The sequence below is a fragment of the Crinia signifera genome, chromosome 1, assembly GCF_055691185.1.
Source record: "Crinia signifera chromosome 1, ASM5569118v1, whole genome shotgun sequence".
NCBI classification, from domain to species: domain Eukaryota; kingdom Metazoa; phylum Chordata; class Amphibia; order Anura; family Myobatrachidae; genus Crinia; species Crinia signifera.
The window spans coordinates 42,074,885-42,088,428 of NC_139217.1; the positions used below are offsets into that span (position 1 = coordinate 42,074,885).

Sequence of the window (13,544 nt, forward strand, 5' to 3'; positions counted from 1 at the left end):
AGACATTTTTATATCTCTCTGCCTCATGAAACCACCCCAGACAGAGTTCCGCCTAGTGTACTTCAATTCAGAAGCCAAGCCAGAGACTGATGAGCCATAAGGAGTGGATCAGTGTACTGCACGTCACAGGGCACCCCAGTTGCTGTGGAACTACAACTCCCAGCATGCCCAGAGGCCGCTTTGTCCCTGTCAGTCTTCTGACCGTCACCATCGAGACCGCTAGTCACTCGTATGTACCCCATCGTAGGATGTGTAGTTCCACAGCAGCTGGACAATGCATACCCCTGCCCTAAAAAAACAATATATTACAAAGATGCAGTTTAACCAAAGCTCCCATGACCTGTCTCACCGGGGGAGTACATTTCTTGTGCACACTGGACTTCCTGACTGTAATCCCACCAAAACAGTCTCCATGACAATGGCTGATAAGAGAGAACAACAGCTTGAACTCATGTAATTGCAATAGGAAGTTTGTTCTGGGCATTTAGTGGTGGAACAAGTAGTATTTATAATTGTGGGACCAATATATGACTTGATAGAGTGTTGTTCAGTGCGTACAGGGGCCTTAATCTGGCAGCTCGCCCATCACAAAGGCAGAGGCTGTGGAGGATGAAATCGGCAGGGCGGGTGTCTGCGGGGAACGGGTGTGAAACACTCCCACCACAAGAGGCCTGCAAACAACCACTAAAAGCGACCAATAATTGCAAATTACCAGGCGGCCAGCTGAGATCTCTCTGCTTAGAGACAGGCAAATCTGTTCTTTCCCTAGTAAATGAGATGGTTATATCACAACCTGGAGGCCATGTAATGCTGTGATAGACATAGCGCTCGAAGCTGACAGCATCTTATAGGATCTGCTTTTATGTTATGTTTGTGTCTGAGTCATATCTGGACACTGCAAAATAGGGCAGATATACCGGGCAAAACTGAGAGACATACACCGCACATTCCAGGAAAGCAGGCAGAGGAGGCTGATGGTACCAGGGGCTAATTAACATTACATTTAACACCATAGAAACCAAACACTTGCTTGCAAGGTCAAACTTACACTAGATAGGTAATCGTTTAGTACGGACTGGTGATTCCTTGCTGTAATTCAGGGCTAATTGATGACTGACTAGTATTCCTAGCGTTGGTCTGCACCCTGCCCATCCGTCACCCTCAGCTACAAAGCTCCACCTTCCATCTCATGTCAGCGCCTCCTTCACCTGCCGTCTTTGTACCTGCGCGGTTTTATTTTCATGCGGAGTTTACTATACTTGCTGTTTAGGCTCACATTCAATCCTAAAATCGCTATAATGGCATCTGTCCTGCGCGGTGGATCTGTGGTGGATAAAGGATGAGGAGGAGTATTGTGAACCGTAGCTGCAGTGTCAGTAAATGATCCCTAATGAATATTAAACACCACCCCCATAATTAGCTGAGAGTAGTAAGATCCAACCGACAGTAACATTAATGATCCATTCTCCATTCTCAGGAGCAGATACGTATATTACTATGTGGCAGCTATGTATTATTGTTGGTGTTTATGTGTAATAACATGCAGATAAGGCCCCCTCCATACACTAGTCCGATTTGACCTGATTCGACAGGTTGGGCCGAGAAATCGTCCCAAATCGGATGTGTCCGACATCCAATGGACACCCCTCCCAGCAGTGGGGAACGAGGTTGCATGCCATACATTGCATGTGAAAGGGCCGTTTGCGATCCTGCCACGCAGGATGGTCCTAGGTGGCTCAAGGGGGGTCAGATGGCCATACACTGCTGCGATACATTGCAGGGGTACTAACAAGCAGCGAGTGGCATGTACTAACAGGCAGCGAGTGTCGGGTACTAACAGGCAGCGAGTGACGTGTACTAACAGGCAGCGAGTGACGGGTACTAACAGGCAGTGAGTGACGGGTACTAACAGGCAGCGAGTGACGGGTACTAACAGGCAGCCAGTGGCGGGTACTAACAGGCAGCCAGTGGCAGGTACTAACAGGCAGCCAGTGGCGGGTACTAACAGGCAGCGAGTGACGTGTACTAACAGGCAGCGAGTGACGTGTACTAACAGGCAGCGAGTGACGTGTACTAACAAGCAGCGAGTGGCATGTACTAACAGGCAGCGAGTGGCGGGTACTAACAGGCAGCGAGTGATGGGTACTAACAGGCAGCGCGTGACGGGTACTAACAGGCAGCGAGTGACGTGTACTAACAGGCAGCGAGTGACGTGTACTAACAGGCAGCCAGTGGCGGGTACTAACAGGCAGCCAGTGGCGGGTACTAACAGGCAGCCAGTGGCGGGTACTAACAGGCAGCGAGTGGCGGGTACTAACAGGCAGCGAGTGGCGGGTACTAACAGGCAGCGAGTGGCGGGTACTAACAGGCAGCGAGTGACGTGTACTAACAGGCAGCGAGTGACGTGTACTAACAGGCAGCGAGTGGTGGGTACTAACAGGCAGCGAGTGACGGGTACTAACAGGCAGCGAGTGACGGGTACTAACAGGCAGCGAGTGACGGGTACTAACAGGCAGCGAGTGACGGGTACTAACAGGCAGCAAGTGACGTGTACTAACAGGCAGCAAGTGACGTGTACTAACAGGCAGCGAGTGACGGGTACTAACAGGCAGCAAGTGACGCGTACTAACAGGCAGCAAGTGACGTGTACTAACAGGCAGCGAGTGACGTGTACTAACAGGCAGCGAGTGACGTGTACTAACAGGCAGCGAGTGACATGTACTAGCAGGCAGCAAGTGACGTGTACTAACAGGTAGCGAGTGATGTGTACTAACAGGCAGCGAGTGATGCAGACATCAGAAAGTAGTGGCCTGTTTATTTATCCCAGAAAATGTGTCTCTGTGACACAGATTGCCCCGGGACACTTTCCCACTTCTATCAGTCTGAGCGTCTCCTGTGACAAACCATCCATACATACACACTGCTCGCCTACACCCCCAGTTATACCCAGCTACTGGGGTCTGATTAGAGATATGGGGACCTTTTCTTTCATGTGTATATGTGTTGTCTTATTGTGTGCAATCGCCATCATCCGCACTCCTGCTCACAGCATGTGCGGTGTAGCCCAGGTGTCACCATCATTCATGTGTGAAACTACAAGTCCCAGCATGCACTGGCAGCCTTTATAGTATTACAACAAATATGTGTGAGAGGGCATTATACACAAGAGACGTCCTGAGAGCTGCAAACCCTACAGATGTGTTTTTCTGTGCACGCAGCGTCACCTGGATAAGGACTTGTGGAAATGTATAAACCGGCTGTATACAAGTACAGCTCATGGGCATATAACTATCCTGTCATGGGCCTTTGTCACACGGGTGAAGCTCAGTGACAACGTTCTAGGTAGTGCTGGCCTGAAGTGTAATGATCCCTCAGACATACATCAGGTGCAGGCTGGTACACCTGGGCTCTGATAACAGTGCAGGGGTGAGGGGGCACAACTGCTCTTACAGGTGACTACCCATCCGGCTTCTGTATGAGCCCCCAATCAGACCCCTCGTATTCTCTCTTATTGCTTTACTTTGCAGAGTTCCCTTATGAAGTGCTGTACTCATTTGGTAAGATGGTACAAGGTAAATGTATGACTTTTACATTATTGCACATCTTATATTATTTAGCTCTTTTTAATTTTACATTAATATATAATGTTAATATATTGCTATTGCATTTTTTTTTGTCCGCTTTGTTCCGAAATACAGCATTTGGATAGCCCCCACCTACCCCACACCACCACCACTACAGATCCTGTGTTTGCCCCCGGGGAAGGTCACTTACCTGCCAGAAGATAGTGGATGACAGGGTCTGATTTGGCAGCAGAAGACCTACAACCTGCAGGACAGAAGAGAAAGGTCAGAGCTGGCTGTATGCATTGGAGGTGGAGAGGTACCAGTGAGGCACCGGGGAGAGGTGTCAGGGAGGCACCGGGGAGAGGCGTCAGGGAGGCACCGGGGAGAGGTACCAGTGAGGCTGCGGGGAGAGGTGTCAGGGAGGTACCGGGGAGAGGCGTCAGGGAGGCACCGGGGAGAGGCGTCAGGGAGGCACCGGGGAGAGGTGTCAGGGAGGCACAGAGGAGAGGTGTCAGGGAGGCACCGGGGAGTGGTGTCAGGGAGGCCCCGGGGAGAGGTTTCAGGGAGGCAACGGGGAGAGGTGTCAGGGAGGCAACGGGGAGAAGTGTCAGGGAGGCACTGGGGAGAGGTGCCAGGGAGGCACTGGGGAGAGGTGTCAGGGAGGCAACGGGGAGAGGTGTCAGGGAGGCAACGGGGAGAGGTGTCAGGGAGGCACTGTGAAAATCCAACACAATCCACAGATTATGGTCAAAGAATCTATGGGGTAGATCACGGGTTCTCAAACTCGGTCCTAAGGACCCCACACATGTATTGCAGGTCTGCTTTCACAGGTGAAATAATTTAGCTTTTGGATCTTTTAAAATGTGTCAATGAGTAATGAATGCACCTGTGCACCTGTCGGGTGACCTGGAAAACGTGAACTATGTGGGGTCCTGATGACTGAGTTTAAGAACCCCTGGGGTAGATTGACTAAGATGGGAAGTTGCCCATAGTAACCAATTAGATTCTATTATCTTCTAGATGGCGCTAAATAAAGAAGTAGAACCTGAATTACCCCAATATCTGCAAATGAATGAACAGCAGGGTGCAGGACAATACATCGTACCCATAAACCCCTGGTGGTGCAGTGGAGCGTATCGTTGGATACAGTAATAGTTATATCTCCACCACCAGTGGCTCTGAATGATGGAGAATAACAGGATAGGCAACACAGGGGCCGGGCTTTGCGGTGTCAGGGGCGGAACTATGTGTCCCGTCAACTGACACCGGTTTTGCTGTGCAATCAATGAACCATTTGGTTCTCCCCCCCCTCGATGGCAAAAGTATTCAACATTAGCCATAAACCATCAATGATTTTGAATCATCGATGGTCATACCTACTCCTGACTGTAAGTCTAGATGAAGATAGTAGTGGGCCAGAACAGGCCCGCAACCTGGGGCCGTCCCTTGGTGACAGAAATGGAATGTGTGCTGGTCAGTTCATAAGGCCTACAGGCCGTGAGGTGATAAGACCACAAAACATCTCACAATCATCAAACAAGCAGTGTGTACGACAGATCTGATACACAACGGACTCTGTGATAGTACGTTAAGGTGTGCTAATCACTTAGGCCTGCAGGCGTGTGAGCCTGGCTCCGCTGCCTAAAGATAAATCTACTGCACCCTTTGAAGTTGCCACTTCAAGTGTAGTGAAAGTTTATTTGGAACAGGTATAATTAGAGAGGAGCACAGGAACAACGTTAGCTATTGTCCAAGCAAAGGCAGATTAATGTTTTGTTCAGGTATATATTGTGGAGCCGTCTCCTATACAGTCAGGGGGAAGCCATTTTGCTCAATTTGAGAAGTAATACTGATATCAGCCATTTTGATAGCTGAACCAACATAAAGCCCATCAATCCACTAGAGAATAGTGACATCACTGAGACACAAAGTGCAACCGATGACATCACCTAGTGCTTCCTGCTTCAATGATCATCTTTAGTTCCATTGTGAATACTATCAAAGCGCGCAAAATGGCTGCCTCTGCTTGGTGTGGGTGATGGTTAAAGGGTTAAGGGTGATTACATCTTCTGTGGTAAAGATCATTATCAGCCTAAGAAATGTGCATATGTTCTTATACCATCACCCAGAAATACCCCCATAGTGAGGGAGGGAAGGACAAGTGTTACCGAAGCACTAAATTGTATAAATCTTTGTGTTATGACAACAAGAAGCTGCCTTTAGAACGGGGGTTTCAGCTAATCCGAGAGCCGCGAACGCCTGTAGAGATGTTGGAGTGGCAGGGGTGAGACCGTCTGAAGGCTGTGTAGATATCACCCAGAGAGACCGGGCACTGGTGTGTCTTCTGTACAGACACTCACAGGTTCCATGCTGTACTGGGAAACATGGATGTTGGGAGCAAACATATCGAGTGGGTGTCGGTTGTTTGAAGGTGGAATTACCCTTTAAAATACATCATACTTAGGGGGAAATAACTTCCTCATTAGAGAAGAGGTTATATGGCAAAGTGCAACTTCTCTTTCAGCCCGAAGTTATGTCATTAAGTGGTCTTGAAGCTTCAACACCCTTTGAAAATGAGAGCAATTGAAGAGCAATTGATGGGAAAACATTATCTTGCGGAAGAGTGATGGGCTGACTGGTTAAAGGAGGTCAGTTTATGCCCGGGAGGCATGCAGCTGTATCCCCAGCACAAGGCATCCCGCACTGGAGGGACAAGTGTCCTGTCTGCTCTGGCTGGGAGGCAATTCTGTGTTTACAGCTAAATGAGGATCATTTCATGTGCTCTTGGAATGTCGTTCCCCCAGCCCAGGACAGCTCAAAAGGAAGCCTGCAAACTAATGAGGCTACTTGTCTACAGCAGCCATAAAGCTGTCCAGTGACAGATCCCTCAGGAAATGAGAAGCAACTTAGACGACTCACAAGTGTCAGCGGCATTTGTCAGGATGGAGTGTAAATAGAGTGACTCACGCGAACTTCATCGCAGTCAGCGTAATAGGTCTCTCCTGCGCCAGCCGGCTTACTTCCTTATGTTGACGTGATAATCTGCCCGACTATGTCAAGTATCTGTCTGCATGCACGCAGAAGGCTGACCCGTTTGTAGCTGATTTAGCAATATGGGGTGCAAAAAAAGAATTAAAAAAATCAACCTCCCCCCACCAAAAAAAATACAGGCACTACCCCTCTACTCAGAATAAGTGTACCCATATTTTTAATGTGGTAATCATTTACAAGACAAAACCAGGCCAGTTATGCCTAGTAAAGGACTGCTTTAAAAATACAGGCAGGCTCGTCGGAATTCCCAAACAGACCGCATGTCGCAGGCAGTGGCGGTTCCAGAGGAGGGCCTCCAAAATTCAAATACGGAATCGGCAAACACTGCCGCCCCAAACACTGCCGAACATCTAAGGCTGGGAATCACTGGCAGTTGGAGTGGCTCATATTTAAATTTTGAAGGGCATTAGCGGCAGGGTAATGAACACTAAACACCCTAATGTGGGGGTGGTATGTTGTCGACAAATCTCATGTAGACATGAAACAGGTCGAAATGAACATGTCGTCTTGGTTGAAGTGTCAGCAAGCAGCAGGCCGGTATGCTTAGCATGTTGGCAGTGACCTTGTTAATATGAATATGTCAACATGATAGAAAGCTGACCAAACCTCAGTGTCCATGTCGACTGTGTCGACTTTCCGGACAAAAAAAGGTAAAAAAACAGAATGTCAACCTTTTGACTGTCGACCTTCCCCGTGTCTGCCTAATGCTTGTCAACCTAATGACCCCGTCGACCTTCATTCATATCGACCTAGTTGCTTTCTATCCAATGATCTATACCCGTGCAGCACTTCCAGCCCAGTCCTCTGACGAGCGGACAGCGGTGCTAGTTAGTATGTCTCGCCTAGAATGAACGGTAATCCTTACTCCTTACACTCCCCCTAGTTCCAAATCCTAACCTCACCCTACAGCCTAAGTCTATCCTCACCCCACAACCTTACCCTAAACTTCCCGGTGGCGCCTCACCCTGACTACTAGAATTCCGAAAATGTCGACACTTCACATGATGTAATTCTAAATGACAACACTGTGAACATGTCAACATTCTGAGGATGTCAGCATGGTGCCTGTCGATGCATTGAACCATGTCAATATTGTGGTGTTGACATGGCAGCTGTTGACCATGTGACAATATACCCAACATGCTGGATGGCTTTTGGTGTGATATACTGTATAAATAACTCTATTAAACTGAACCCTGGGGAGAGACAGATGGTTTATACTTACTATAGGTGTCCCAAAGGGAATATAACCTGAAAATAAAACAAAGGAATCATTAGTGTTCTGTAAAATGGAATATTCTGTACCGGCCAATAATTATACACACACTAGGGGGCGCCAACCAATGCTGCCACTGTGGTGTATACAGGGAAGCCATCTGCAAACCTAATATTTGCCTGTTACCTGCAAATTTAACTGGGAAACATAAAAATGGGAAATGGGAAACTGTAAAATATTACATAGGCAGGAAATGGGGCTGTACAACTGCACATCATCAGGAATTCACGCACTGCTTGCAGACATTACAAACATCACAGCTTCTACTATGTCATTACATGAAAATGGTCTGTAAAATGACCCATTCAATGTGCTGCACTGTCCAATGTCTCCTTTATAAGAATAAGAAAAGAACTACAAGAACATTAGGTGAGGAAATCAGTAATGTGGCCATGACTTGCGCATGTGATATCATTAGAGGTGTGGCCGTGAGTTGTGAGGTGCACATGTGATGTCCTCAGGGGTGTGGCCATGAGTTGCGAGGTGCACATATGATGTCCTCAGGGGTGTGACCATGAGTTGTGAGGTGCACATGTGATGTCCTCAGGGGTGTGACCATGAGTTTTGAGGTGTACATATGATGTCTTCAGGGGTGTGACCATGAGTTGTGAGGTGCACATGTGATGTCCTCAGGGGTGTGGCCATGAGTTGTGAGGTGTACATGTGAGGTCATTAGAGATGTGGTCATGAGTTGTGAGGTGCACATGTGATGTCATTAGAGGTGTGGTCATGAGTTGTGAGGTGTCCATGTGATGTCCTCAGGGGTGTGGCCATGAGTTGTGAGGTGTACATGTGAGGTCATTAGAGGTGTGGTCATGAGTTGTGAGGTGCTCATGTGATGTCATTAGAGGCGTGGTCATGAGTTGTGAGGTGTCCATGTGATGTCCTCAGGGGTGTGGCCATGAGCTGTGAATTGCACATGTGATGTCCTCAGGGGTGTGACCATGAGCTAAGACACAATATTACCATGTGTTATGAATTTCTGTCTCTTCTTATACAATGTGATGTATACCAGAACAACCGTTATATAAATGTTTATTCCGTTTTCGAAAGCTGCTGCAGTTTTTCTTTAGATTTAACCTTCGATGTGCTGACCTTTACACAGTTACGTAATCCGCCTGTATGCAGCACGTTACAGACGCCCCCAGCTGTATTCTGCATCAGCGAGAGGTACAGTACCTGACATTCGGAAAGGCATGAAAATCTTCTCATTCGTATCGGGGTGGATGATGGCCTGAGGTGGAGAGAAACCAGTCAGCCTGGTGTGAATGCGGCGAGCGGAACGCTCTATAAAATACATTGTAATTTATACTTTACATAACTCTTATCTACCGTATACTTTACATGACATTAACCATACGCAGCCTCCACAAGCCTCCATCTCTACACCCTGAAGCAGCGGGTAAGTGCCTCCACCGCGGAAACTCAGAGTCCTTCACACACATGACTGTATCAATGAAGCCACATTCAGAGGGGCTTATTGCCTATAAAACTTCTAAACCGCAGATACCTTTAACTTGGGCCGGAAGTGGGGACAACTGAGACTTCCCTTCTTATTGTGTGAAAGACAACACATGCATGTCCACAAGGTGAGGTGGTAGGAGCCCAGCCACGAGTGGATGCATCGGGAGACGACATTATGAATGTACGTGGTATGAAGCCAACCACGTGGTGTGTGCAATAATTCCCAGCACGTTGCCTCTTCAATCACAGAAGTTCTATTAAACTATATAGAAAGGACTGAAACGTGGTCAGTATCTGCAGACTATCGCAGGGCGATTCAGGTTGATTTGCAAAGCACATTTGGTTTGCTACTGAACAAAACCATGCTGCACTGCAGGTGGGGCTGATGTAACAGGCTGCAGTGCACATGATTTTGTCCATTTGTTGTGCTTTGCAAACCAACTCTGAATCACCCCCATAATGCTAAGTAAGCAACCATTGGAAATGGTCTGTTGCCACAACAAAGGCTTTCCTCTCACTGCACACTGCCACTGTCCATCCACTAGAGGGCGGTCTTTATTGAGACATCTGTTTGTGGGCAATGGACCTAGATAACAATTGAGGACGGAATAGGAAGCTTACAGAGAAGCCTATACACAAGGGAGTATATAGGGGCCCATTTATCAATCAATAATTGCGGCTACAATCCCGAGAGGGTTAGCCGCAAATATTAAGTATCACCCTTATATATCAGGAGGTACCGCAGCATGAATCTCCTATCCCTGGTGCATCGCCGGCCACATCCCCTATAGGTTTCTATGGGGGATGAGAAGCTGCCCGAAGTATCAACATTGGTCAGCAGCGCATAGCATCCCTGGGCGATCGCCATTCTGAGACAGCCCATTGTAGCCTATGGGCGACACACCGCACTGCTGCAGCGGGGTTGGCAGGGGGTCAGCGCTAACTGCGCATGCCCAGACCACCCGGCTTCCGGCTGAGCGCATCGCAGGGATGGGCTCCTTCTGGAGGACCTGTCCCTGCGCCTGGAGGACGGTACATGCAGGTGACAGGATCACATTGTACATTGATAGAGGTGATTCAGATACCCTCGTAGTGGGACGAATTCGGTTTCCATGGCCGATGTTTGGGGTTTGCGCATCCGCGTATTTAAGAATGTGCGTTCACTCCAGGATGGGCGGGCAGGAGGCGGGCATGTGGCAGAAGTGGTGGAACTCCCAGTTTTATGGGCACCTAAACATCCTCCTCTACAGCACCTGCGCCATATATACATCCTCCCCTACAGTACCTGCGCCATATATACATCCTCCCCTACAGTACCTGCGCCATATATACATCCTCCCCTACAGCACCTGCGCCATATATACATCCTCCCCTACAGTACCTGCGTCATATATACATCCTCCCCTACAGTACCTGCGCCATATATACATCCTCCCCTACAGTACCTGCGTCATATATACATCCTCCCCTACAGCACCTGCGCCATATATACATCCTCCCCTACAGCACCTGCGCCATATATACATCCTCCCCTACAGTACCTGCGCCATATATACATCCTGCCCTACAGTACCTGCGCCATATATACATCCTCCCCTACAGCACCTGCGCCATATATACATCCTCCCCTACAGTACCTGCGTCATATATACATCCTCCCCTACAGTACCTGCGCCATATATACATCCTCCCCTACAGTACCTGCGTCATATATACATCCTCCCCTACAGCACCTGCACCATATATACATCCTCCCCTACAGTACCTGCGCCATATATACATCCTGCCCTACAGTACCTGCGCCATATATACATCCTCCCCTACAGTACCTGCGTCATATATACATCCTCCCCTACAGCACCTGCGCCATATATACATCCTCCCCTACAGCACCTGCGCCATATATACATCCTCCCCTACAGTACCTGCGCCATATATACATCCTCCCCTACAGTACCTGCGCCATATATACATCCTCCCCTACAGCACCTGCGCCATATATACATCCTCCCCTACAGTACCTGCGTCATATATACATCCTCCCCTACAGTACCTGCGCCATATATACATCCTCCCCTACAGTACCTGCGTCATATATACATCCTCCCCTACAGCACCTGCACCATATATACATCCTCCCCTACAGTACCTGCGCCATATATACATCCTGCCCTACATCACCTGCACCATATATACATCCTGCCCTACAGCACCTGCGCCATATATACATCCTCCCCTACAGCACCTGCGCCATATATACATCCTCCCCTACAGTACCTGCGCCATATATACATCCTCCCCTACAGTACCTGCGCCATATATACATCCTCCCCTACAGCACCTGCGCCATATATACATCCTCCCCTACAGTACCTGCGTCATATATACATCCTCCCCTACAGTACCTGCGCCATATATACATCCTCCCCTACAGCACCTGCGCCATATATACATCCTCCCCTACAGCACCTGCGCCATATATACATCCTCCCCTACAGTACCTGCGTCATATATACATCCTCCCCTACAGTACCTGCGCCATATATACATCCTCCCCTACAGTACCTGCGCCATATATACATCCTCCCCTACAGTACCTGCGCCATATATACATCCTCCCCTACAGCACCTGCGCCATATATACATCCTCCCCTACAGTACCTGCGTCATATATACATCCTCCCCTACAGTACCTGCGCCATATATACATCCTCCCCTACAGTACCTGCGTCATATATACATCCTCCCCTAAAGCACCTGCACCATATATACATCCTCCCCTACAGCACCTGCACCATATATACATCCTCCCCTACAGTACCTGCGCCATATATACATCCTCCCCTACAGTACCTGTGCTATATATACATCCTCCCTACAGTACCTGCGCCATATATACATCCTCCCCTACAGTACCTGCGCCATATATACATCCTCCCCTACAGTACCTGCGCCATATATACATCCTCCCCTACAGTACCTGCGCCATATATACATCCTGCCCTACAGTACCTGCGCCATATATACATCCTCCCCTACAGTACAGGCGCCATACATACATCCTCCCCTACAGTACCTGCATAATATGTACATCCTCCCCTTCAGTACCTGCGCCATATATACATCCTCCCCTACAGTACCTGCGCCATATATACATCCTCCCCTACAGTACCTGCGCCATATATACATCCTCCCCTACAGTACCTGCGCCATATATACATCCTCCCCTACAGTACCTGCGCCATATATACATCCTCCCCTACAGTACCTGCGCCATATATACATCCTCCCCTACAGTACCTGCGCCATATATACATCCTCCCCTACAGTACCTGCGCCATATATACATCCTCCCCTACAGTACCTGCGCCATATATACATCCTCCCCTACAGTACCTGCGCCATATATACATCCTCCCCTACAGTAACTGCGCCATATATACATCCTGCCCTACAGTACCTGCGGCATATATACATCCACCCCTACAGTACCTGCGCCATATATACATCCTCCCCTACAGTACCTGCACCATATATACATCCTCCCCTACAGTATATGCGCCATATATACATCCTCCCCTACAGTACCTGCACCATATATATATCCTCCCCTACAGTACCTGCGCCATATATACATCCTCCCCTACAGTACAGGCACCATATATACATCCTCCCCTACAGTACCTGCACCATCTCTTATATATTTGGCTACATCTGTCACTCAAAGTGTGTGAGTGTCTGTAATGCTGGATGGAGCCTCTGACTCATATGACAGAGAACCAGCCCAGTGAGCTCACAGTGCCAGACACCCTCTGCCTCCCCATGTTGCCCAGCTACTCCACAGCCATCAGGTGAGCGCCCCCCTCGCGCCCCCCTCCCGCGATTCGCGGGCCCCCCCATGACCCCCCTCCCGCGATTCGCGGCCAACCCCCCCCCCCCGCGTGATTTGTGGCACCCCCCCTCCTGCGACCCCCCCGCGATTCACGGCAGCCACCACCCCCGCGATTCGAGGCACCCCCTGCGACCCCCCCCCTCCCACGATTCACGGTGACCCCCCCTCCCGCAATTCGCGGCACCCCCCCCCCCCCGGACCCCCCTCCCACGATTTGCGGACATCCCCCACCACCCCCCCCCGCGATTCACGGCAACCCCAGGATTAAGTGGCACATGCAAAATACTGACATGGC

The 13,544-nt window shown here is 49.2% G+C and overlaps 1 protein-coding gene across 1 annotated transcript in view; it reads right to left on the reverse strand.

Moving 5' to 3' along the window:
• The window catches only part of SFXN5 (sideroflexin 5), a 195,109-nt gene that overhangs the window by 129,185 nt on the left and 52,380 nt on the right, over positions 1-13,544 (reverse strand). Inside the window, exons 5-7 of the mRNA XM_083189303.1 lie at positions 9,073-9,127; positions 7,843-7,868; positions 3,775-3,828 (exon numbers count right to left, since the gene is read on the reverse strand). Of these exons, the coding sequence (XP_083045429.1) occupies positions 3,775-3,828; positions 7,843-7,868; positions 9,073-9,127 (135 nt within the window). The remainder of the gene's footprint in view (positions 1-3,774; positions 3,829-7,842; positions 7,869-9,072; positions 9,128-13,544) is intronic.